Genomic DNA, 27,325 nt, shown 5'->3' on the forward strand with positions numbered 1-27,325 from the left:
AATAACAAAACGAACTACTAATTTAAATTTTCCTACGGTGCTTCTTAAGACGCACCGTTGGAAATGCCTTCTTTCGTTGATTTCTTCAAAATGAGAGCTTGCCAGAAAGGATAATTTCACAGGGAGTTTAGTCCCCTTACTATCTTTCAACCAGTATGTTTTTCAACAATAATTACGCCAGTTACTTTTTTGGATAGCTGCAAATGATGGACTCTGGCTTTAAAGATGTTCAGGACCCAGTTCTCCTGTCCCCTCGCCCAACCTCACCACCCCCACCAGCACTCCCTCCCCACCACTCTGGATCCGCCCCTGCCTATGTCCGTATTTGTAGATACTCCTTTCAATGTCTGATCCTGTGAAATTTAGCACGGTCCCGGGATCGCCTGCTCGACCGTCACTTCACACGTGTTCGGTTGGGTGACTCGCAGCAGTGGGATATCCACGGTGACAAACTGGGCCGTCAAGGGAGGGTCGCACACGAAGTCCACGGTAGACCTGCGCACTTCAGCTTGCTGGGCGGTCAGGGCGGAGCCGCATATACCGTTGTTGAGCCCGGTAGCGCTGGTCCCTGCACGGACCACGGCACCGGTCAAACGATCGCCTGTTGATGCGTTAGAAGGCAATAATTAATCAACGAAAATTCCAACATTTTCTTGTATTATTTTAACCTCCACTATTAATATTTCGAATAGGCGTGCATTGTGTTCGATCTGGAGACCCAGATGTACATGTTTTTTATAAAAACAAATTATAATAAATATTTTCATATTTAATTTATAAGTTAATATATCATGTTAAACGCCAAAGTATCCTCTTTCCAATGATACATCGATTGAGTGTCTGTGGCCACGGATGACTTTTGTCAATGTTCAAAACCTGTACTGGCCCAAGTTTTAGCTGGCTAAGATTGCTGGCTGGTTTGTTATGCAAAGGTTGAAATGGAAATGGTGGTGGCCACGTTGAATGCATTGGGCCATGAGGGGTTAACTTCAACAAGGAGAGCGGTTAAATCACTATGTCAAAATTGAAACAATTGTTTTAAAGAAAAGGAATTCTCTTTTTCCAGAAGATAGTTACCCTTTTGCACAAACTTGGCCCAGTGAAGGTTTGTGACCCTTGACAGGATAACAAGGAATGCTCAGTCATCCGTGGCCACAGACATGCAATCAAGGTATCATTGGAAAGAGGACACATTGGCGTTTGACATAATTTCGTGAAGTTTTTCTTTCGGCTTTTATTTCTGTTTTTTGTTTTTTGGATTTTTTTTTAATGATGTACATTATGAGGTCTCATTTTGGTTATTATTATCTTGGTTTTATCTTGATATTTATATTTACATAAAGGTACTTTGGTTTTATCTTTTGTACAGCGCTTTGTGGGTTTTTTTAAATGGGAAGGCGCTATATAAGTTTTTAATATTTATTATTATTATTATTATCTTCAATTTATTTGAAGATATTTACTAGGTTGTTTTTAATTTGGTATCTTTTTTTAAACACACAGTATATTATTAGGTCGAGCTTCTCGTAAAACAATACCTGTTGAATAAAGGGATACATGCAATTTCATGCAGAAATTCACACGTTTGGGCGCATTTAATATATCAGGTTCTTGTAATGTTTGTTTGTTTTTTCGTTGGCAAGTAAAGTTAGCACTTTCGGATTTTCTTGTCGGTTGGTTGGTTTTTTTTGTTTGTGTTCTCTTTTTCACTTGTTCCTTTCTTCGCTGAAGCTAATTCTTTTTTTTTTCAATAAGAAATTGTTAATGAATCTTACTAAACCACAAGTTGTCTTGAAGAGCATTTTTTTTTAATTTAAGCAGAGCGGTCTGAACAACATCCGTTGTAGCAAAAACAAATATTGGTGTCCAATTAGTTTATTTTTATAGAGGACCAATAGGCCCTAAAGTGAGATGCAGCTTGTTATCAATCATGGTTTTCTACACTTGAAAGTTAAATCATGAAGACTTACTGGTACAGTCCCCATGCTTCTTCACCACGACCTTCTTGATGCAGTATGCTGTGATGAGATTCACCTGCAGTACAGACGTCTCCGAGTTTACTGGAAGGAATAAGTTTAAGCTATTTAAACTCACAATGAATATTTACACGAAAGCGAATGAATAAAAGAAATACGCGTGTCCAAAAAAAGGTTTAAAAAAAACCGGTGTTTTATTGATTCTCAGGGATTGCAAACAGTGGCGTAGCCATGGGGCGATTTTTTTCCCAAACAACATAAGCAAATGGGGTGTACGCCATAAGGATTTGGACTTTACTTCCCTAAAAACAAGAAAATAAAAAAAAAAAAAAGGGAATTCGAACCTTATGCAACTCGGACCTTCTATATCTCTTTTTTGAAATCCTCCAAGCCGCAAAGTACAAAAGGAAAACAATTTACAATGTGCTTTCGGATTCACACCCTCCGATCTAAAAACCATTGCACTGTCCAACTGAGCCACTGCACTGAAGAGCTCGACAGCAAACTGTAATTCACGGCATTTATACGTATAACGAAAGCATCGTAGAGGACACTCAACAACCATCCATGCGATGTTCGGGAAAAGAAATATAATTCGCAACCAGGGGGGCATGGGGCACACTCCTTCCAAACTAAAGACTGCCCCTCCCCTTTTACCCTCCAGTCAGAATTTTTAAGCTTTTGTATAGGTTTCATCTGATTTTCGAATTGGTGTGGTAATTGAGTTTGCGACCCTGTATCAGAAAAAAAATCTTAAATTGGGCAGAACAAATCTATTAAACTAAAACATGCGTTAAGCAGGGAGACCAATGACAAAGTTGCCGCCGCCCCCCCCCCCCCCCCGCAAATTGGACCCAAGCTACTCCACCGCTTCGTGTAAGGGACCCGATATGATAAATTTATAGCAATCCTACCTTCAGGCATTTGTATAGGTATCATCTGATTGCCCAATTGGAATGGTGCTTGAGCTTGCGACCCTGTGTCAGAAAAAATACACCATTCTTAAAATAATTGGCAGAACAAATTTATTAAATTTAGTCAAGCTAATGTTTACAAAACACTTTTACAGTGCTCAATATGGGATATTTTCAATCACATCCGCAAAACGTGTATCAAGCAGGGAGACGACCAATGACAAATTGATGCCTTTCTCATAGTGCACTGTTTGAGACATTTTCTTAGATCTACTTTAATTAACAACCAGCAGATAATTACCGATCTGTGGCATGCATTTGTATGTACGTCAAATCACACGTCCAAAGGGCTGCAAGTTGATAAATGATATCGCAACACAAGTAAAACACAACTCAAGCAGGGAACGAAGATTGACTTTCCGTAAGAGGAAAACTGTTTCAGGGATATGTAGGCTTTACATTGGGATTGGCACTTTCGATGGCGTATTTTATTAACAGTGTATTCTCAGTCATCCTCGTCGTGCATGTCTCATCTCACGCAGACAGCGGCTGCAATGTAACTATCACTAAGGGAAGTCAGGTTGGCGTAGCGGTATTCTTTCCTCGCCTTCCACCGCTGTGACCCAGGTTCGAATCCCGCCCAGGCCAATATATGGATTGGGTTTTCCCCAGTATATTCCTCTGGGTTTTCCCCACCTCTGAAGCTGTTATTTCTTCTCATTTACAGGTGTCTTCAGGCTTTCGTGCTTGCAGTGCCTTGGGCGCTATTGGGAATCCTTGGTTTCAGTACCGAATTAATAAATAAATGACTACTAGACTCGTGCGCTTGACCTGAGAAGTAATTACAACCACTTGATGGTTGGTTGGGTGCAGCAGTGAGTTTTACTCGGTGTTGTCTGGGGGCTTTCAAGAATAAATTCACAAGCTTAATTCGTTTGCGACCCTCACTGAAACCAACTACTTCCTACCGAGCAGACGTCCTACCACTCGACCACTGAGCTTGCCAAGGTCGCCTGGCTAGTTTTGAATCCGATGTAACAATTTCAGCCTCGCACCGACAAGCTAAAAAAATATCTTCCCGACGCAAACACTGAAACTAAAACATTTTGGAGTTCATATTGCTGTAACTTGACCTCGGACATCGACTTCTGACTCAACTAAAACTTCGGTAAGACAGCCACTCACTCGATTCACACAAAGTCCCGTAGAATCCCTGACGACACTTGCAGGTTACCCGGTTGATACCGTCCACGCATGCGGCACCATTCTGACATGGACCGCTGGTACACTCGTCAGTATCTAAGACAAAAGGTCACGAAAATCACCCAGAAAAGTTGCTTGTATCCAGAGATGTTGCCATTACCAGTTCAGGTGTATATTTAAAACTCATTAAAATCACGGGTGAGCGTAAATTGCAAACAGGGTTGAAAACAGGGACTCAGCAAGAAAACAGTGTACATTAAAAAGGGATACGGTAAAAAAAAAAAAAGAAGATCCGCTTGTTAACATTTTAAGAAGTTTTTGAAGGTTTGGATTCCGTTACCCCATTCCATGAATAAAAACAAAAACTTACTGATCTCACACGCGGCACCCTCGTAGCCTCGGGAACAAACGCATACTGAGCCTCCAATACGATCTTTAATGCAAATTCCATTTTTGCAGGGATTTTTGATACAGCCATTCGACTCTGTAAGGAAATTATTAAAAATGAAAGGAGACCAATGATATAAGCATGTACATTTAATAGTGGCGTAACTGAGCGTCTGATATAGCAGGAGATGGCAAATTCAAAAACAAAACATATTTATGACTTTGGCGCAGTCGCAATTGATCTACAGGCCTCGATCAGTAACAGCTTTTCAAAGTACCTTTCCTGGATTTTCTACTTTTTTCCAAATAGCATGACCCAGAAAGAATATAGACTTTGGTTAACATCCAATTGAAAACAAAAATCTTGGCCAGGGCATTGTTAAGGTTTATACAACCGCCATGGAAATAAGGGGTGTTTTTTTTTTACCTTTTTGCGTAATCCCTACTTTTTTTCACTGAATGGGGTTCTATGTTTAATTTAGATTTTTTTTACGATTTTTAGATATTTTTTTGGTTGTGTTTTGTTTCATCATAACTTAAAATAAATCGGTATCATTATTGTGTGGAAATTGCGAATAAATCAAATCAAATCAAATCAAAACAATGACTGGCTAATTTCTCGTCGTCTGATTGGACGTCGTTGATCACGATTATATTACTTGTCCAAGCCTAAGGCCTGACCACACCGCAAAAAAAAGGTCCATAGAAAGATGGCTTGATAGATAGTATCATTGCATGTTCACACAATTACGTTACCAATCAGATGACGAAGTATTTAGTCAGGCGTTGTATTAAACAAATAATCAAATGGAAAGAATAATTATTTTAAGTGGCAGGTAGAATATGAAACATTCCATCTGTCGCCTCCTGGAATTTGTGTCACCATTGCACTCATAAACCTTCATTATTTTGGTACTAATCGAGCCAATCTCAAGTCTTTCACAGTTAAATAGTCGACTGGGGAAACTATTATGCGCCTCATCAAATGTTCCCCCCCCCCCCCGCGCTGCCCCAGGTCCGATGTCGGGATTTGGTCACGTTTTTCATGCCCAAGTGTGGGGATTTTGGTCACTCAAATTACACTGTTACCATTGGCGTACTACATGGAAATGCATTTACCAGTGCGCCCCACGTATGGATGTCGGGGCATGGTCGGGGATTGTCGCTCAAAGTTTGCCAGAGGGGTGGGGATTTTGTCACTTCAAATGTGACAATCCCCAGGTCTTGGGTGGGGCAGCCCGGGGGAGGTGTGGGGGGAAACAATTGATAGGCGCATTATCTGGAAAAAAAACTTTTACTGCCACCGCCTGTGTCAATGGACTTATAGTGATGGACTAATAGTGCATTTTTTTTAATGCAGGCCTACATTGTGGGGCCCATCATCATGAGAAAGTTTGCTAACTCTGACAAGTGTTCCTAGGTGTTCAAAGAACCCAGAGGCTGAAATTGGACTGAGGGGGATAAATGTGTGTGTTAATTGTTTCCTCCTGAATCAAGAAAGAAACCCGTGGTATACGCTGCTTACTTGTCTGACAAAGAACACCGGTGTATCCTTTTGCGCATGTGCAGGACACCTTGTTGATACTGTCCACGCAGTTGCCGCCATTTTGGCATGGATCGCTGGCACACTCGTCAATATCTATGGCAAATTATGGACCCAACAATCAGAAAATAAGGCATTTTCAAGTTTCTGAGGTTTTTCGGCTTCAAATTTATTAACGATGTTCATATGTATCGTGTTCCTATCACACCTGCAGGAGGGATTAAGCGATACAAGCTTGACAACCCAATTAAGACATAAACATGAGTATTGAAAGGCTATATTTATACACGCCCAGACGCATTTTTATCACTAAATCTATTAAGAAAACCCACTTTTGCTTGAGGACTTTAATCATATTTTGGGAGGTTGTAATACTGATTGAGCTAACCTCAAAACCTCAAAAGGTTAGTTCCACTCTAAAAATGACTTCACATTCACTTTGCGCAGAAACCGCTTCTGCAATTTTGTTCGGGTTTCGTGTATTTGAATTGTTCAGATCAATTAATGCTTCACTTTTAGGACCGCTTACTTATTTCACACGTGTTTCCCTGGAAGCCTTGAGCGCAGTCACAGCTGAAACTGTCCGCTTCCGGGATGCAGATGCCGTCATTCATACACGGGTCGCTATCACATGGATTCTTGGGCAGAACTGCAGGCAATTATGAAACCAAGAAAGTGGTCAATCTTAATCTGGTTAACAATCAGTAGCAACGTGCACTCTGTGCGCAAGTAGCTCCCTCATGTCACGCGGTTACAAAGAGAGAGTTTTGGAAAATAGCTGGGGGGACTCGAAAACATTCGACCATTAGAAAATGGTCGAATTATCACTGCACACAAATTAGTGATTTAAAGAGGTTGTGGAATGCTCGAAGACATTTCCGTCATTTTTCGGGTATATGTAGCCTAAGGTGTGATGAAATGAAAACGACTATTGTGTCTGTCATGAAATGAGTACATAAGGTACTTTTGAGAGCTGTTTTTCAGGTCCTGTTTCGACCCAAACGTGCAATTTGTGTAAAAGTCGACGTTGGGGGCAGCAAACAAAACATAGTAAATCGTGACGTAATAAGCAGGACTCGTTTATACTACGCTGCATCGGGAGTCCTGCTTATTACGTCACAATTTACTATGTTTTGTATGAAACAATAGTCGTTTTTATTTCATCACTCCTTAGGCTTCATATACCCGAAAAATGACGGAAATGTCTTACCAATTACATACCATACTACAACCTCTTTAACAAGCAACTTTTTCTGAGCCGGAAATTTATCCCGTATGCGTAGTTTTGCGTACCATTCTTAATTGTTGCTTTATTAACGCCGTTAGTATGACATGCCATCTCATTTGCCTCCATGCGTATTAAAAGCAAACTAGATGTTAAAAACAAATCGTTGTTAATGGAAAACGAAGAGATCGTGGTCGGGTAAAGCCTTCTGCGCATGCGACGAAATAAAAACAAATTAAGCAATTTGAGATTTGGGGATAATCTTACATTTTATTATGTCGTCAAAATGATCTACCAAATTTCAGGACACAAAGTTGCATCGTTTGTTAATTACGCTAATTACACAAAGAGACGAATGTGCGACAACTTCGGAATTATGACGAGGTGGCGAATCTCGATTCGTCACTTAGTCTCATTGATTTTGCATGTATACTGGCCTTTCACAGTTTTGCTAGCCTCTAAGATTTGCGTTTTGACGAAGTGACTTATCTGTGATCTAAAATGTGTGCATCTGATATACTTCACTTCGGAAGATTCGTCACTTCGTCAAAACAACGTGGAATTATTATCACTGAGGGGATACCTAAAAACCATCCTCACGGAAGGCTCAGGGTGCAATGGGTCAATTGGGCCCTGTTCTCAAAGCTGCACCAAAAAAAACCTCCCTGCTGCCCCCACAATATCTTGACCCATACTCACTGGTTTCACAGCGTGGTCCAGTGAATCCTTCTGCACATGTGCAGAAAACCTCGTTGATACCATCCTGGCAAGTGGCGCCATTAAGACATGGATCGCTGGCACACTCATCAATGTCTGGTTAAAATAAAATAAAATGAGTTGAAAATGAGCTAAGAATACAATATAGATTTGTCAAACAACTATTAATCAACAAGTACAAATTCCTTCAGAAAATATTGTAATAGCCGTTTGCCAAACACTCACTGGAGTCACAGAAAGGTCCTGTGAAGCCTTCTGCGCAGGTGCATGAAACCTCGTTCATACCATCCTGGCAAGTGGCACCATTCTGACATGGATCGCTGGCACAGTGATTAATGTCTGTATAAAATGATGGCAATCACAAAACAAATGCAACCAGGTGATTATATTTTCATTTTTTAATACCAAAAGGCTTAGCGTAAAAAAAAATATTCCCGTGACACGTCATGAATTTTTTTTACCAGTTCTCACATCTTTCCCCGGAACCACCTTAACTCAAAAGAGATATCTTTTTGTCACACTTTTGTCAACGCAGACTTATAAACGTATTGCTGGCCTCAACATGCCGTATTTAGACAGTACGCATTTTGTTTGCAATCAATTACACACCTATAAATGGATACAAGCCAACTAGACTGGTTCCATGACCTTACGATTCCCTGTCGCCTTAAAATTGCTCCATTTCATCTTAAGTTGCATCAGGGAACCAGACTACATGAAAATGATCTACGACCACAAAACTTCAAACAAGTGAGTGTTAAAATATTTTGCTATAAAATACTAACATCCCAAATCCATCCATTTCTGAAGATTACAGCAAAAGCAAATGTTCTATACATTTCCTTTAAGTCTTTGTTTTTCGGCGAAGTATTATCAAAACATTTCAGTAAGAAAGAAAAAAAGGCGTACATTGTTAACAAAGGGATGTATCAAACATTAATGAGGAACACTCATCAGTCTCACACAGTGAGCCAGTAAAGCCTTCTGCGCATGTGCAGGTAACCTTGTTGATACCGTCCGCACAAGTGGCGTGATTAAGGCATGGATCGCTGGCACAGTCATCAATGTCTGTGAATTGTTTTGATACAAAGCCTCACGTATAAAAGCCACATCAAAGCGAAGCAGTTTACATCGTTTCATCCGAACCCTTTTACAAATTCCCTGCCGTACAGACTACACCTAGCGAATCAATTAGCTTGAATGTCTATCAAATTTTGCTTACTAGTTTCGCAGAGATCTCCGGTGAAACCTTCTGCGCATGTGCAGGAAAACTCGTTTACACCATCCTTGCAAGTGGCGCCATTCTTGCATGGATCGCTGGCACATTCATCAATGTCTGAACAAAATGTTAACGATAACAAGGGGTCAACAGCCACATTAATGACCTTTTATGATGGAATCTTTTGATAAATGGTATTTGGTTGACGCAGTTTGTTTTTAAACTATATTGTAAAGAATGATCAATTACAACTGATGCAAGTTGTAGCATTACAACCCATGCAAGTTGTAGCATTACAACTCATGCAAGTTGTAGCATTACAACTAATGCAAGTTGTAGCATTACAACTAATGCAAGTTGTAGCATAGCAGGCATTACTGTTGAATACTAACTTGTTTCACAAAGGAATCCCGTGAAGCCTTCTGCGCATGTGCATGAAACCTCGTTGATACCATCCTGGCAAGTGGCACCATTCTGGCATGGATCGCTCGCACAGTGATTAATGTCTATGTAAAATGATGACAATGAAAAAAACATTTACAACCAGATGATAATGTTTTTATTCCTAACTCTGAATAGGCGTACTGTACGAAATATTCCTATGACTCTTATTGCTAGGACTCTGTGAAGAAAGATTGGTCTGCAACATTGAGTTTTATCAGTCCTTCTCACTTTTCCAAGAACCACCTCACTAAGGTGAGATTTTCTGTCACATTTATGGCAACGCAAGCTCATCATAGTATTGCTGACTTCAGAATGCAAAGTTTGTTGTTTTGCTTCTCAAAAAAAAGCTAAGAGTGGAGCACTATTTATGAACGATTGATATTTGATGGCACAATATGTAATCGATGAAACATTGTTATGTGTGCAATTTTTTTGTAGGGAATTGTTTCAAAGGCATGTACGTTAGAAGAAAAAAACAATGGTTAGTTATTCAGGAAGAGATGGATGCATTAAACATAAATGAGGAACACTCACCAGTCTCGCACAGTGAGCCAATAAAGCCTTTTGCGCATGTGCAGGTAACCTGGTTGATACCGTCCTCGCAAGTTGCGCCATTCAGGCATGGACCGCGGGCACACTCATCAATATCTGTGAATTATTATATACCAAACATCAGTATAAACTACACCAAAAATGAAGCAGCTTACATCGCTTCATCAGAACCCTTTTACCATTTCCCTTACGTACCGTACACACACAGTGCGTTCATTAGCTTCAATGCCTCTTATTTTTTTCAATTGCTTACTAGTTTCGCAGACAGCTCCGGTGAAACCTTCTGCGCATGTGCAGGAAACCTCGTTCACACCATCTTTGCAAGTGGCGCCATTCTTGCATGGATCGCTGGCACATTCATCAATGTCTGAAATTTTGTTTAACAATAACAAAGGCGTTATAACAGCCATACAAATGACCATTTATAATGGCATCGTTGATACATGGTATTTGGTGACGCGTTTCGATTTTAAACTATGTTGTAAAAAACGTATAAAATGGTCAATGACAACTAGTGCAAATTATAGCAAACATAATGGGTGAACACTAACTTGTTTCACAAAGAGATCCCGTGAAGCCTTCTGCGCATGTGCATGAAACCTCGTTGATACCATCCTGGCAAGTGGCCCCATTTTGACATGGATCGCTGGCACAGTGATTAATGTCTGTAAAGATGATGACAATCAACAAAATTTAATCACAACCTGGTAAAAATGTTCTCATTCTTATCTCTCGATACGCCTTCTGTAAAAAATATCCCTGCGATTCGTATCGTCAGGACTCTGTGAAGACAGATTGGTCTGAATCGTTGAGATTTGTATCAATCCTTTACTCAAAAAATTTCGGTCACATTTTAGTCAACGCAAGCTTATGAGCGTATTGTTGACATCAAAATGCAAGCTTTCTTTTCTTGTCCCTCAAAAAACAGCTAAGAGTGGAGCATTTTTTATTGATGGGTGATATTTGATGGCACAATTTATCAATTTAACAATTTTAATTTTGCATTTTTTGAAGGGAAGTGTTCCAAAAGTACCTCCATTAAAAAGCAACGCTTAATTGTTAAGAAAGAGATGGACGCATTAAGCATAAATGACGAACACTTACCAGTCTCACAGAGAACTCCGGTGAAGCCTTCTGCGCATGTGCAGGTAACCTTGTTGATACCGTCCGCGCAAGTGGCGCCATTCAGGCATGGATCGCTGGCACACTCATCGATGTCTGTGATTGTTTTAAAAACAAAACCGCCGGTTTGAAACCACAATTATGGCAAGCAATTTAATCTATTGAATTCGTAAGAACACTTTCACAAATTCTCTGACGTCCCAACTACACCTAGTGAACCATTAACATGAATTTAATCAAATGTGTATCAAATGTTAGAATTTGCTTACTAGTTTCGCAGAGAGCTCCGGTGAATCCTTCTGCACATGTGCAGGAAACCTCGTTGATACCGTCCGCGCAAGTGGCGCCATTCTGGCACGGATCGCTGGCACACTCATCAATGTCTGGGTGTGTTTTAAACAAAACCTCAGGTTTGAATCCACAACAAGGGCAAGCAATCTGTTTAATTCTTAAGAACTATTTTACAAATTCCCTGACGCACCACCTACACCTAGTGAACCATTAGCTTAAATTTTAATATAATGTCTTTCAAAAGTGTTATAATTTGCTATACTTGTTTCGCAGAGAGCTCCGGTGAAGCCTTGTACGCATGTGCAGGAAACCTGGTTGATATCATCCTTGCAAGTGGCGCCATTCAGGCATGGATCGCTGGCACAGTTATCAATGTCTAAACAAAACAATAAACAGAGGTCAAAAGCCACATTTTTAAATTTTGTAGCAGTATCGTCTATAAATAGTATTTGTTGACGCAGTTGGTTTCAAAACAAACGGTAAAAGACCCTATATTTAAAGGTTATACGCTGTCTTTGAATAGTTAAGTAATCCAACATTATTTTCATGAAGACACTCCAAAACGTATTGCTATCACGAAAAACATAACGTTAATGAACGAACAATTGCTTTGACCTGCAAATTGAGGTCAAAAACTAAAATATTAGCATATTACTCAACACAGCTAGCGGGTGCCGCGAGAAACGCGGCATCCCGCTAGTGTCCTAAGTGATAAATGACAACTAGCAAATATTATTGTTGAACACTATGTTTCACAAAGGGATCCATAAATCCTACTGCGCATGTGCAGTGTGGAGTGCTGTGGCCTCGTGGTTAAGGGCACTGATTCGTGGTCTGTGGGTAAAGCTGCAGGTTGTGGGTTCGAGTCCTGGCGGGGTCATGGTGCGTGTGCCCTTGAGCAAGGCACTTTGTCACTCATTGCTTCTCTCCACCCAGGAGCAAATGGGTACCTGTGAGGGCAGAGATGGTTATGTGATTGATTTAGCTTGCTTGCGCCCAACAGGCAGCATCGAGCTGTATACTCCCCAGGGAGCTGAGATGGTATTTGGAATGTTAAATTGCCCCAATGATCAGGGGTAATAATAATACTGTAAGCGCTGTGATTTAGTGTACTAAAAAGAGCGCTCTTAAATAAGGGAATAAATGTGTGCTCCGGAGGTTTTTATCACTCTGTTTAATACCACTTAGAGTCTGGGTGCTGATAATTACCCGAGCCGGAGGCGAGGGTAATTATCAGCACCCAGACTCTAAGTGGTATTAAACAGAGTGATAAATACCGACGGAGTACATATTTATTCCCATTCATAAATACCTTTTCGGTAAAAAAAAATCATATAATTCGTTCAAAACATCCCGATTTTGTTCAACAAATTCACTTTATGCTTTTTGAAACATCCCTCCTGCAAAATAATGGAGTGTTCAGCTGGCGAGTAAGATGAAAACAACCCTTTTATGGAGATTGACGCGCGCGTATCATGTTCTACGCGATGTCGCGCAGAACGCACCTGGCGCGTTGCGTTTTGAATTTAGAACTATAAAATTCTAACTCCCTGGTAGTGTTGCGCATGCCTACGTGAGGATTGTGAACGTTCAACCAATGAAACGATAAGAGGCACTGGATTTTTAGGAGTCCACATTTTATTGTGACACTGGAAAAGTGTTTAAGACCAGCTAGCCATGTCTTTATCATCCGTTTAATACCGGCCACGTGACGGGCTCTCGACCAATAGGAATGGCTAAACTGTCTGAGGTATTTATGAATGCCGATTATTATGTGCAGGAAACTTTGGTGATACCATCCTCACAAGTTCAATTCAATTCAAAGGCAACATATATTCCATTTCACATTTTGAATTGAGCAATGTTTTTCAGGAAAGTGTTTCAAAGGGATATCTGTTAGAAAAAATGGTAAATTGTTATTAAGGAAGAGATGGACGTACTCAGCACAAATAAATAACACTCACCAATTTCGCACAGTGAGCCAGTAAAGCCTATTGCGCATGTGCAGGTAACCTCGTTGATACCGTCCGCACACGTACCGTCATTCAGGCATGGATCGCTGGCACAGTCATCAATGTCTGTGAAATTTGTTTTCACACAAACCTTAGGTTTAAAACCACAACTAACGCAAACAATGGATGTGTTTTAAACAGAACCCTTTTACAAATTCTCGGACGTACAACCTACATACAGTACAAGTGAACCATTAGCTCTAATTTCTATCAAATGTTAGAATTTGCTTACTAGTTTCGCAGAGAGCACCGGTAAATCCTTCTGCACATGTGCATAACACCTGCTTGATGCCGTCCGTGCAGGTGGCACCGTTCAGGCATGGATTGCTGGCACAGTCATCAATGTCTGTGAATGTGTTCATACAAAACCACAGGTTTAAAACCATACCCGAGAAAAGCAGGGTTTTTTTCATCAGTACCCTTTTACAAATTCTCAGACGTACCACCTACACCTAGTAATGCAGTAGCTTGAATTTCTATCGAATTTCTATTCAATTTTAAAATGGGCTTACTACTTTCGCAGAGAGCTCCCGTGAAGCCTTCTGCACATGTGCAGGAAACCTCATTGATACCATCCTGGCAAGTGGCGCCATTCTGGCATGGATCGCTGGCACACTCATCAACGTCGGTGAATTTGTTTATACAAAACATTGGTTTACAACCACACCCAAGTGAAACAGCTGAATTCGCTTCATCGGAATCTTTTAACAAATTCCCTGCCGTACCACCTACACCTAGTTAATCCATTATTTTAATTTTCTGTTAAAGTATTTTGTTGTTGGCATGCGGCAATGGTACAGCCACCTGATTGAGACTTAGTTCGCAGTTTGGCAATCCCCGGAGTGCTGTCATGCTCGTTTTGTTTTCTGTTTTTTTATTGGTTTATTTGTCAGCTCACTTTGGTTTTTAAAAATGAAATTTGCTTACTAGTTTCGCACAAAGATCCGATGAAGCCATCTGCGCATTTGCAGGAAACCTTGTTGATACCATCCACGCACGTGGCGCCATTCTGGCATGGATCAATGGCACAGTCATCAATGTCTGCAAATTATTTATACAAAAGCTCAGATTTTATTAAAACAACACACAAGTGAAGCAGTTAGCATCGGTTCATTAGAACCCTCTTACAAATTCCGCAGTAAAACACCGAGGCCAACACCTTGTGACTCCATTAATTTTAGTTTTAAAAAGCTGGACAATTTGATAACTAATTTTGCAGAGAGCTGCACTTAAGCCTTCTGTGCATTTGAAGGAAACCTCGTTGATGCCTAGCCTGGTTCCAGGATCTTCCATCGTCCTTATGACTTTGAAAGCAGGGTATGGGAACTGTAGGAAGGTCTGTAGAAACAGGTCACCCGCTTTCTTTTCAAGCGGGAGCCGATAAAAGAGGGGCTCAATTGAAAGCGGCTCCCGGTAGGTGAACCAGGGGTATAAAGCCAGCTCGCCTAATGGGCAATATAGATTATGAATATATCGTCCCAATGTGTGCAAATAATATTGAATGTGTTTCTGGCAACTATAAATTAAGAGAGGGTCACTGAATTTCAGTATTTGAAACCTATGGAGCTCAAATGCTTTAAAATTGCCTGAGGGCAGACATTTTGGCAATTTTGCCCACTGGTTATGGTAAAAGTGCAGGTTTTTATAGTCCGACTGTCATCTGTGCGCAAAGGCGGCAAAAATTTACACACCATTTTCCAAAATAAAACAATCATAGTGCGCATGTTCTCAGATGCAACCAATGGCTTTAAGTAGGAGGAAACTACCGGTCCCCGTATGGGAGCAGGAACTAGTCTAGTTGATACCATCCGCGCACATGATCCATCGCTTGCACAGTCATCAATACATGCGATTTTCTTATAAAAAAAACAAAACCTCAGGTTTAAACCCACACAAAAAGTGAAGCAGATTACATTGCTCCATCAGAACCCTTTTACCATTTCCCTGACGTACCGTCTAGACCTAGTGAATCTATTAGCTTGAATGTCTATCAAATTGTAGAATTTGCTTACTAGTTTCGCAGAGAGCTCCGGTGAAACCTTCTGCGCATGTGCAGGAAACATCGTTGATGCCGTCCGCGCAAGTGGCGCCATTCTTGCATGGATCGCTGGCACATTCATCAATATCTGTGAATTTGTTATACAAATTAAATCTCAGGTTTGATAATAATGATAATAATGTGGGAGGCTAATCATACTTACTCACAGCTGAGAAGCTGAACTGCGAAGGACGCGGCCACATCGTGGTCGAGCCGCTAGCACGTACAGGCGCCTTTGGCTGTCAGCCACATCGACCCATGACCACGGAGAGGCACCCAGAGATCAAAAGTACTTGATTTTTTCCGGAGGGAGGAAAACCGGAGGGCACTGGAGAGAACCAACGCATATCTCTACTTACGTATATGCCTATGTTTAAAAAACGACAATGTTTCCAAAATGACAACTCAGAAGGGTTGGTCACATCCTTGGGAAGCCTATTGACGAGCCAGTTATCTTCTATGCTCTATACTCCCTTTCACATGGCCGACGCAGACAAGGTCGTCAGCGCCAACTCTACCCAGAGTACATCGCAACACATTTGTCACAGGATTTTCTGCTCTCCCCGCCAGAGATCCGTAGACTCACACAAAACAGAGATGAATGGAAAAAACTTGTGTCCGTTTGATGTGCAGTCAGAGGAGGAGGAGGAGAAAGAAGAAGAGGAGGAGGAGTAGGAGGAGGAGGAGGAGGACTTGAGAGGCGCAACGCATAATTCTACTTTTAACGCATGATGGGGATGATGATGATGATGATGATGATGATGATGATGATGATGATGATGATGATGATGGGGATGATGGGGATGATGATGATGATGATGATGATGGGGGGATGATGATGATGATGATAGGCCTGAGGCATGTATGATCTGCGGACAGGATTCGAACCAGGGCCACAGTAGCGAGAGGCAAGCGCTTTACGCACAAGCCACCCAGGCCACCTGGAGTAAAACATTTCATTAGTTTCATCAGAACCCATTCGTAAATTCCCTGCTGTACAACCTTCACCTGGTAAATCGATTTTCTTGAATGTCTGTCAAATTTGAGAATTTGCTTACTAGATTCGCAGAGAGCTCCTGTGTAGCCTGCTGCGCATGTGCAGGAAGCCTCGTTGATACCATCCTCGCAAGTGGCATCGTTCTGGCATGGATCACTGGCACACTCGTCAATGTCTGAACAAAAAGTTAACAACATCTGATATTTCAATTTCACCAAAATGAAATGGTTTCTTTCTTCATTCGATCTGTTTAACAGATTTTCCCCAGCCTGCACGACTACACCTTACGAACTTGAAATGGCTGCATGCCAATATGTGGTTCGAAATTGCCTATACGCTGACCAAATCACAATTTGTAGGCCTACACTTTAATGTATCTCACTGTAACTACGAAGACTTTTGTAGCCATTGCCCTTTATAGAAATGAATTCTTGTATTGTTTTGTGAAATTTGGGTCAAAAGTGGACCCAAAACTTGCTCCATTTTGCAGTGGACTGGAGAATACTACTTCATTTTCAACAACCATTTTCTGTTCATATTTGGAAGGGAAATTTCCCCAAATGGTATCAGTTACACTCCTCTCCCCCTCCCCCCCCCCCCCCAAAAGGACAGAAAGTGTAAAAGAGAATAACAAGCTGAAATCGAAAATATCATAGAGAATTGAGTGTATTTGTCTGGTTTGTTTGTACCGAGGCTGTGGGAGTACTCCTTGGCAGTTTATTAAACTGGTCCGCATGCATTCGCTTAGAACAAATATACCAATTTAGCCTAGACTTACTAGTTTCGCAGAGTGTTCCGGTAAAACCCGTAGCGCACGTGCAGGAAAACTGGTTGATACCGTCCTCGCAAGTGGCGCCATTCTTGCATGGATCGCTCGCACACTCATCAATGTCTGAAAACATGACGACAACAATATTATCGAAAAGCCATCAGTCTTAATTTGGGTAAAAGTTTATACATTTCAGGCCCGTATGTATTCAAATTCACCAACTCTTACTTTCAATTTTGTCCGAGGAAAATAAAAATCCAACAAAACCAATTCAGTCATTTACCAATCAATTTCAAAGTTTGGTCTCCCGGCCTCTTTAGTCTCCGGGTCGAGAGTATTCGACATTACTGATCAGATTCGTCTGAGCTATTGCCGAGTGGCAGCAATTTAGAGATCGAAATCGTATTATACAAATCAATTAGACGAACTTGATTTCTGAATAACAAGGTTTATTGGCGTAGACGAGACGAAATCGATTTCTCCGCGACAAACACAAATGTGCTTGAACTGAATCGATGTTGCTGGACGAATTGTATTTTCAGTGAATTCGAGAAATGTTCAAAATAGCTGGGAAAACCTGTATTATTTTGTTATGACGGAAAGAACATACCAGCTTAAAGATTGAGTTAACATTACTCTCTGAAAATTTGTTTGCACATGGTAAATTTTTCATCATTCAAGATTTCAAATTTCACGTTTCCCTCAAGAACCAACAAACTGGTATACTCACTGGTTTCACAGAAGGCTCCCGTAAAACCCGACTCACATATGCAGGAAAACTCGCCCAGGCCATCCTCGCAAGTGGCGCCGTTCTGGCATGGATCGCTTTCGCATTCGTCTGTGTGGTCAAATTTAAAGCTGGATAGAATCAGTTTGCAAAGTACATCATTATGAACATCTTCATCCCCTAAAAATTCGTTAAAGAGCTATTTTCCCTTGAAATTAAAGTGAACTAATTGTTCACGGATTTTTCAACATATTAAGCCAGATTAGCAGTCCGTGAAAACACCCTTAAGAAAGTCCTTTGTGTACCCATGGAGATAGACCCAGAATACCGTTATGTATAACCAATGAGAATCCTCAGTGGCTAGGGTCATTAAAAAAAACGTGAAAATACCCTTACAGGATTAGTTCTATATAATCCCCATGTAAATGTCCGTGAAACATCTCTTAAAGATTCTTTTCACGGAGAAATGGACTTTTAATGAAAATTTAAGGGATCAGATGTTCATAACATGACGTAGTCGAATCCTTCATAATTGTGATCACTTATCCAGTTACAAGCAGATAACATGTCTCGTCAAAATTCAATTACAAATCCAGTCACAAGTAAGTAACAAGTCCAGTCACAAATACATCACAAGTCCACCACACGTAAAGTCTCAAGAAAATCACAAGTTCAGTCACAAGAAAATCACAAGTTTAGTCACAAGTAAATCACAAGTCCAGTCACAGGTAAATCACAAGTCCAGTCTCAAGTAAATCACAAATCCAGTCACAAGTAAATCACAAGTCCAGTCACAGGCGAATCACAAGTACAGTTATGAAGAAATCACAGGTCCAGTCACATGTAAATCACAATTTCAGTCACATGTAAATCCCAAGTCCAGTCACATGTAAATCATGTGAATCATGCGGTTGGAACAACGGTGGCCGTGGGCACACTTTTTTGTGCTTTATTTACGGAATCTTTTTACGAGGCCCCAACAAATTATGCATTTTGAGCAATTGGGTCGCTTCTAGTAAGCAAATGATCATCTGTCTAAACAACGGGAAATGCACCTGTGTCTATAGCGGCGGCTCAAAAATTCAGCTCATCAATTTGCGAGAAAACTTACTGTGGATTCATCCCCCTTGAATGTCGAGTATTTATTTCAGGAATTTCTAATGCAGAAAAGAAAGTAACACACTTTTCCAGTTTGCATCCATTGGCGTCCGTATGTCGTTTTCCCGCTTTCTCGCTTTCAAGAATATTGTATTGAACCGAAACAGAAAAGGTGAGATGATTTTTTTGAAAATAACCACTTAGAGAACAATGAAGCTCGTCCAATTCATTCACCTAGATGTACTTGTGATTTACTTGAGACCACTTGTTATTTACTTGAGACGTTCTTCAAAGCTCACCTATGCAGTATAACATCGGCAGTTCATACGCCTCCACCTCGCAGATCGTGAGCATGGCTCTACTACTTAATATTCCAACGGTGATGTAACGTGCCCGTAGCGGTCGCTCACACTCCCTGACGATCGTACCGCCTCTCACGAAAGCTTCTTGCTTGGTCACGCGGGTACCGCATGCCGGGATATAGGCAACTTCGACACTAGGCCCAGCTCTAACGAGAGCGCTGTGCAACCTCGCCGCTGAAAAGTGAGGAAAGTGCGGCTACGTCATCACAATAATGGAGTAGATCGTTGGCACTGCTGTCATCTTTGAGGTGTGGGCTTTTGTTAAATGTTTAGTGAATTAAGATTTAAAAAAAACACCTCAAAAATGACTGCTCAGTACAATCGCTCTCTTATACACGGTGGTCCAAATGAAACGTAACAGCATACTACCACCACCTTGAGACCCAAACCACCTGTACCAATTGATGGAGAATCCTTTTAGAAGAATTACGATACCAAAATATTTGGATTTCGTCCAGTAGTTTTTGCTGCAGAGCATATTTTGGGAAGGATACTTTTTTTATGTGGATATTATTACACGACAATCCTTTAGCAATTCATCGGGACAAAAATTACCCCAACTTAACAAAAAACTACTAAACCGAATTGGGCGATCTTGGATTCATTTTTTTTTTTATTCTGCAAAGATTCTCCCTGCATTGCTTCAATGCTTTGAGTCTAAGGTAGTGGAAGTATGAGGTTCCGGTGTTTTGGTTTTTTTTTTACCACCCTGTATATAGATTATTATATTATCTGAAGTTTCAAAGTGTGACCTCTTTACCCGTCCCTGTTATCTTGGTGATTTCAAAGAATGTGTTTGGTATAAAGGCCTAGGTGCACTTTTGGAGGATGATTGCGTTAATGAGTACATCAGAATTATAAACGCATAGATGTCGGATGTAACAGGGACAGACAAAAAGTGGGCCCCAAATTTATGGAATGACTCATTCATTATTATTTTTCCAACTACATGTTCTTTGTAAATTTGTTGGTATGCTCTAGTCTAGTAGCAGACAAACCTATGGGCTCCGTTAGCCAACGAAAGAGCGCGCCCTTTTACCCATGGGCGGGACATTTCGCTGGTTGACGCGCACCGTTCCTTGTGTGTGACGCACGTACACCAGGGAATTTGTACTTCGCACACAAAGTGGCCGCGCTTCTCGGCAAAATCGCAGTCAGGCAAGATGGCGCCGGTCGGACATCCCCAACTGTACTTTCTTTGCCGGTGACGGGGTACTTGTCAACGGAGAGGATAAGGCCCAGGCTTATTATCGCCTGCAAGTCGTCTATACAAACTCACGCTAGGGGATCAGTGGCGTACGCAGGATTTTTTCAAGGAAGGTGTTTCAAAATTGGATGTCGTCATTTATGACGCTAGAAATGAAGATGGTAAATTGTGTTGGCGCCAGAAATAAAAAATAGTATCAGTGGGCTAAACTTAACGCTAAAATAAAAGTCAGGAGTTTGTGTTGGCGCCAGAAATAAAAGAGGATATATTTGAACGGGTTAAACTCGAAGGGCCGGGAACCCACGACCATCAGTTATCTTTTTGAGCTAAAGCATAGTAAATCGGGGGAAAAAAAGTTCTGTGTCTTTATAGTATGATGAACATATGAGTAAAGGGGTCAATGTGGGCCCCTCCCTCAACAGCATTTAAACCAAAAAAAAGAAGAAATTCAAGAAAAAAAGTGACACGGACTGCGGAAGTGCTAGGATCTGTTCTTGTTATTGGCTAAAATCACTCAGCTTCGTCCCCTGGATCTCATGATTCTCATCCATTGGAATCTTTGTGTAAACCGCCCCCACCCCTAAGGCCAAACTTCAGATACAGGATACATATGCGCTCTGGTCACAGGAGCGGATTCAGACTGCCATTTGCCGGGGGCCTAGAATTATTGTAATGAAGGGTCCAGGACCTGCGAAGCCCTTACGGCGTGGGGTCCGGGGCCCGCTTAAGGGCCCCCGAAAAAAAATTGGATTTTAGATGCTCTGTGTGTAATCTGAGGCGATTCCTGGCCACTTCCACCGTTTAGAAAACGTTTAAACATCGAAAATTCCATTTAATTTTTTTTTTTTTTTTTATAAAGTTTATTACGTACTCAAAGTTGAGAACCATGTTCCATCTCCGTATTTTTTCACAATTTTCTATTTTGGAAAGGGATTTATGCCACTTGTAGAGCCATTCGCTGCTGAAGGTACAAAATGGTGGGGGCACCGCTAGGGTGAAATTATAGCATAGAGGGAATTTGAATCCCGGGACATACCGTTATTTTGTTTTACCGTTTTGGATTTCCTCAAAAACAAAAACAGTTAACGAATCATAGACCGTTTTGTCGTTTAACAGTGTTCTAAAACGACAAGCGGTATTAAGATAAATACGTTTTCTCCGTTTTATAAGTTTAGTAAAATTCATTATAGCATAACGATCAATGATTTTTGTTTTACAGATTACACAAATACAGACTGTTTTTTTTATTCCAGTGTCATGGTTAACAGTCCGTGGCGCATTTTGTGGCGGTGGGCAAGGGGGTGGAGGGGGACCATGTTTTACACGAAGAAGTGTTACCTCGGCATAATTAATGCGTGATGTGATTCCTGGCGCGGACCCTGACCCCTTTCTCATGCGATTCAGTCAAGTTGGTGGGGCTTAAAGAGTTCCAAGCAAAATGGCGCTGGAAAACTTCAAGGGAGGACATTACTTTTCACAATGGAAACAGGATGGTAATAAGACGTTTGATGAAGTTGCAGACATTTTGAAGGAAACTGGGGCTCAAGTCGACGCGGCTCTTCAATAGGCAATTCGCAAATTTTGTCGTGAGAACGAAATGTAAGGAGCGGGGCCCAGGCAATGACTCGATCCCAAGGACGCATTAATTAACATTCCTGTGCATTGCTTAATTGCCGAACCTTAAATCAAAAAAATGGTCGGCAAGACTATTGACCGTTTTGTCATTGTCATGATTTTGTAAAACAACACTCTAAAAATAAAGCAACTAACCGTTTAACGCTTTCTACAATTAAAAACAACAACAAAAAGTATTTTGTGTGTGTGACTTAATACCGTTTGACCGTTTTACAAAACTGTAAACGAGAAAACGGTCAATGGTTCGTTTACTTGTTTTTGAGGAAATCCAAAACAGTAAAACGAAATAACGGTATGTTCCGGGATTAATTTGGCAGGAGGACTTATGGCGTGGGGTCCGGGGCCCGCTTAAGGGCCCCGGGAAATTTTGGATCGTAGATGCTCTGTGGTGCAATCTGAAGCGTTTCCTGGCCACTTTCCCCTGTTTTTTTTAGCAGAAGTTTTTTAAATTATGAGGGGATATTTTGTTTCATTTGTTTCAAATACATATAGGCCTATATACTCTTGCTCTTATAAAGTGTCTTCTGTATTCAAAGCTTAAAGTTGAGAACATGCACATAATTTGTAATTGTTCCGCGCTCGGTCACATAACTGTCTTTTCCCTCCATATTTTTACATGGCAAAGGGGGGTGTTTAACAGCTAAAACATCCCCCCCCCCCCCTGCGTACGCGCCTGTAGGGGATGACTACATGTAAATTCTGTCAGTATGACACTCGGGGTACATGTAATACACTGATGGACCGGCTGGTAAAGGGCTGAAGCATCGTGTCAGTTAAATGCACAGAAAGGTCATACTCCAGCAGTTGTTATGTACTGTAGCTCGTAAAACTCTTAGGCCATTACGGGGTCATTAGCGGATCTGGGGTTTGCAACAGGGGAAAAGCCAAGGGTGAGGAGTGAAGACAAATGAAAACAAACACTTTTACTCCCTATTACTCACAGAACAGCTTCGCACCACAAAGAAAAAAGTTCTACGTGTTGTTCATAATTGGGCCAATAAATAGCATGGAGCTTTTCTAGGCTGGTTTGAACTCCTGGTTTTACACCAGAACATTTCAAAAGGAGGGTTAAGATGATTTCTTGGACGGATCCAAAGGGGCAGTTGATGTGGCTAAACACACCACAACTAAATCTCCAACTTCCGACTCTCCAAAGTAAATTATACAATTAAAAGGTTTACTGCAGTGCGTCATCCACCCCTACCTCTCCTCTCCCCCCCCCCCCCCCTGCCAACAATCTGGCCCCAATAACCCAAGCATCCCATTCAGGTTCCAGGACAAAAGAGAGCCTGAAAATGGAAAAAAAATTGTCTTCAAAATGTAGTTCAAGTAATCTACATTAAATTCATATCATCAGTCGAAGAAAAAAGGGTTAACATACTGTGGATTAGGAAACCATGAACTCACGACAGCAGTCCCTTCTGTTAAGCACGGTGACCTTGCTGATGCAGTGTTCCGTTTGGAGGTCAACTTGCCAATACGGATTCCTCTGAAACTCTGAAGGCAAAACCAAACAGAACACAGGGCGAGTAAAAAAAAAAACGAAACTCAAATGATGGGTCCATTGTTTAACTGAAGTACTGCATGCAGCATTTTCGAAATCTAGAATATGAAAACCTAATTTATCAGCTGTTTTTTAGTACAAGAATCACTCAAATCGCTCATGTACTTTTCAAATTACGGAATTTTAAACACAGCCACCGTTTTAATGTTCTTTCAGCAAAACGAAAAGAAATCACAAAGGGATGTGTGTGAATTCGGACGATTCACAATGCAGTGCGCCACCAAGAGTTTGCAACAGAGAGTTCATTTTTCCCAGTGCATTGTGGGAGATGGTCGACAAATTCACAGCGCGGGACATTTGAAATTGTTAGTTTTTCCGGCCAGAAAGTTCGTCAGCGTATGATTCGAGTATCTGTTTGCCCGTTTCTTTCGTTTTATCAATATGGAGTTATTTTGTAAGGCGGCAGAACGTACTATGCCCCAATCTATAAAAAAAGTGAGCTCAAGTTTTCTACAGACACTCGTTCAAATGGGCCCATGTTTTGTCGACCGTAAACTTGAAAAACGAACTCTCTGTGGCAAACTCTTGGTGGCGCACTGCATTGTGAATCGCCCAAGTTGTTTTCAAAGAAAGAACGCTCACCTTTTGAGTAATCCGTGGACAGAACCTTAAAACATTTGTTGTGTTTAGAATTCCGTTACTTGAAAAGTACATCAGTGATGTAGATGATTCTTGTACTGCAAAAAAGCTTATGAATCGACCTTTCACATCCTAGAATTTGAAAGTGCTACATGCAGAGTATTTGGGTTTCGTTTTTTTTTACTCTTTACCCTGTAAAGTATGACATTTTAAGTATTTCTAATAGGCAAAAATGTGTTTAGATGTATTCGGCCTTTCCGCAACTTCTGTGGAAAAGCCTAATTAGTTTTTGTGTTGATTATGATTACGTCATTATGACGTCATCAACATGCGACTTTCGCCACCCTTCCCCAGTCAAAAATGTGGATATATTTAACACAAAAATATCGGACTGTTAATTTGTCATGAAACTTGGTGGAATGTTAGACGATGTTATTATTATGAACAGTCCAAGTTTACGTCACGATGACGTCATTGTTTTATTTAAAGAATTTTATTTTGGGGTGATTTTATTTTCATCACAATAGTATTTTGTTCAGATCAATGTCTTTATTCACATAGAAAATTGCACATTGCATGTGTGCATAGGTGGCGTCATGTGACGTCATTATAAAGGTGCAATTTTCAAAAGTCCTCTATCTAAAGAACTACAAGTCCGATTGCGTTGAAACTGTGTATGTTCATAGACAGGGATGTAGTACGACGTCACGATGAGGTTATCTTGTATTTTTAATAGATTTTCCAAGTTTTGAAGATTATTGCCATATTTCACAAACATGACAAAATTCAAATTTATTTTGTAATAGGTTTGTGAGCTCAAACATATTTGCATAAAATTGTTACAAATTTGTTACGAATTATAAACACATAAGGCGAGCCCTCAAATTAGAATCCCTCCCCGGACCGTTCGGGGTTGAGCCCGCCCAGTATGTTGAAGGGATTGGGACCTTTCGGCCTGGATTAACTCCACCAGGCTTCTGCACCATGGCTCTGGCTCATCACAAAGGAACCAATTTGCAACGTGCTAATCCTCCAGTAGGCAACAATGACTGTGATGAGCTTCATAGAAGTTGCCGCTGGTAATCCCAGTGGGCCGAATAATCCTCCAACAATGGCCAGACTTCAATTTATGTTGCCTATTGTGAAACCCTGAATTGCCAGTTTGGACCTATTGGGCTGTCACGCTTCAGTGACCGGGTGGCTTCTGGCTTCGTACCGATTGGGGTGAAAGAAATTAGCATACCGGACCCGGTACCCGAACGGTCTGTTATCTGATGGCTCGCCTAAGGTAAGTCCAATCGACATCAAACTTGGTGTGTAGGAAGATAGTATTACTAGTATAATGCAAAATTCAAACTGACGTCAAGATGACATTGTTACTAGCAAAATTTGGCAAAATGCACTTTGAAATGTGTTCGTACACAGAATGTATCACTTTACATGACTGCGCATCGACAAAAAACATAAACTCATGAAAAAAAATCATCATGCAGAAAAGCCGTATGTTCTGGTTTTAACTTTATGTTTTTGTTTTAGTGGTTTGTTTGGTTTTTCTTTTCGGGTGGGGGTAGTTTGTATTGAGTAGTTTTGGGTATAGAGAGGGGAAAGCAGCTAAACATGACGCAAAACACCGGTACCCCAACCCCCCTTATTTTACTTACTTGTCGATGAGCATGACTTTCCTGCCCAATTTGAGTTCAGCACCCCGTCAATGGCTCTTTGAGGTTTGGCGCTACCGTACTGTGAAGATTGCTTCACTGGTTTCCCAACAAGGTTCATCTTACTAGTCTCGGCTGTATTTTTTGTGGGGAAAAAAATATTATTAAAGGTCGTGTCCGACGGCTCCGTGCACTAGTACCACCTTCAACGGTAAGAAAGAAAGAGTTGCGGAGGTAGTCTGGTTCTCTGACCCCATTCTCATTTGGACTTCTAAAATGGGGTCTGGTACTAAGCGGTGACGCTTCCATACATTGCCCGGAATTCCGGGTAATGTTTGGTAACTATATGCATATGACGTACGAGGGTCTGGAACCCGCCTCGCCTCGTGATATCAAAATCACAACGGTAACGTTTGCGCGCGCTGAGCCAGTCTGATGCAAAAATGGCAATAGGCCATGCCACGAGTGTGCAATTTTGCAGGTAATAAGCTTCGGAATTTGACATTATCTCTGGCAAACATCGATAAAGAGAGAAATATTGCTGTTCAATGTTTACAACCTATGCAGTTGGAACGCTTGGAGGTTGCCTTAATGGAGACACTGCTGACTTTGTGTATTTTTGTGGTAAAGCAAGCGTGAGTCTCTTGATGATCGTGAGTTTTGTTGATCGAAAGATGGGCACTGTTTACCGGTCCCCTTATCTTTAGCAGGGGCCGGGAGACGGTCTATTGCGGAGAAGCACTTTACCAGGCAGACCCACCTTTAGTCTTGCCGATTTGGGGGCGGAGCTTGGTTTTCAAAAAAAAAGGTGGGTGCAAGGAATAAAAACTGTAGGCCTATTAAACATTTATTTTCCTTCTTTTTCCATGCTTTAAAATGAACTTAACCATAAAATAAAACATTCTAGCATTTTAATAGTTATATTTTCCGCCCAACTTGTGGGCGTGGCCTAAGTGTGTAAAGGGGTTGTGTGTACGGGTGGTTTGATCCAATTGTGACAAATATCGTGCATTTTCGGGGCAAAACCACGACAATTTGCAAGTACTTTAGTCGATGGACAATGTCCTGTAATAGTACCATCAAACC

General features: G+C 41.1%; 1 protein-coding gene across 4 annotated transcripts in view; it reads right to left on the bottom strand.

Annotated features, from left to right (window-relative positions):
• Positions 1–289: 289 nt before the first annotated feature.
• The window catches only part of LOC119736224 (fibropellin-1-like), a 29,596-nt gene continuing 2,560 nt past the window's right edge, over positions 290–27,325 (bottom strand). The window contains exons 3-29 of one of the 4 annotated variants that reach the window (XM_038210259.1): positions 26,243–26,374; positions 23,846–23,935; positions 19,534–19,770; positions 18,140–18,247; positions 17,419–17,532; positions 16,702–16,815; positions 15,618–15,731; positions 14,533–14,646; positions 13,838–13,951; positions 13,558–13,671; positions 11,856–11,969; positions 11,572–11,685; positions 11,285–11,398; positions 10,732–10,845; positions 10,434–10,547; positions 10,163–10,276; positions 9,577–9,690; positions 9,188–9,301; positions 8,191–8,304; positions 7,948–8,061; positions 6,553–6,672; positions 6,006–6,119; positions 4,464–4,577; positions 4,076–4,189; positions 2,891–2,953; positions 1,971–2,060; positions 290–601 (exon numbers count right to left, since the gene is read on the bottom strand). In XM_038210259.1, the coding sequence (XP_038066187.1) occupies positions 363–601; positions 1,971–2,060; positions 2,891–2,953; positions 4,076–4,189; positions 4,464–4,577; positions 6,006–6,119; positions 6,553–6,672; positions 7,948–8,061; positions 8,191–8,304; positions 9,188–9,301; positions 9,577–9,690; positions 10,163–10,276; positions 10,434–10,547; positions 10,732–10,845; positions 11,285–11,398; positions 11,572–11,685; positions 11,856–11,969; positions 13,558–13,671; positions 13,838–13,951; positions 14,533–14,646; positions 15,618–15,731; positions 16,702–16,815; positions 17,419–17,532; positions 18,140–18,247; positions 19,534–19,770; positions 23,846–23,935; positions 26,243–26,374 (3,245 nt within the window). In that variant the 3' untranslated portion in view covers positions 290–362. The remainder of the gene's footprint in view (positions 602–1,970; positions 2,061–2,890; positions 2,954–4,075; positions 4,190–4,463; positions 4,578–6,005; positions 6,120–6,552; positions 6,673–7,947; positions 8,062–8,190; positions 8,305–9,187; positions 9,302–9,576; positions 9,691–10,162; positions 10,277–10,433; positions 10,548–10,731; positions 10,846–11,284; positions 11,399–11,571; positions 11,686–11,855; positions 11,970–13,557; positions 13,672–13,837; positions 13,952–14,532; positions 14,647–15,617; positions 15,732–16,701; positions 16,816–17,418; positions 17,533–18,139; positions 18,248–19,533; positions 19,771–23,845; positions 23,936–26,242; positions 26,375–27,325) is intronic. The other 3 variants (XM_038210260.1, XM_038210261.1, XM_038210262.1) reach the window with 3 other exon arrangements.

Source organism: Patiria miniata, unplaced genomic scaffold, assembly GCF_015706575.1.
Source record: "Patiria miniata isolate m_02_andy unplaced genomic scaffold, ASM1570657v1 HiC_scaffold_29, whole genome shotgun sequence".
Taxonomy (NCBI): domain Eukaryota; kingdom Metazoa; phylum Echinodermata; class Asteroidea; order Valvatida; family Asterinidae; genus Patiria; species Patiria miniata.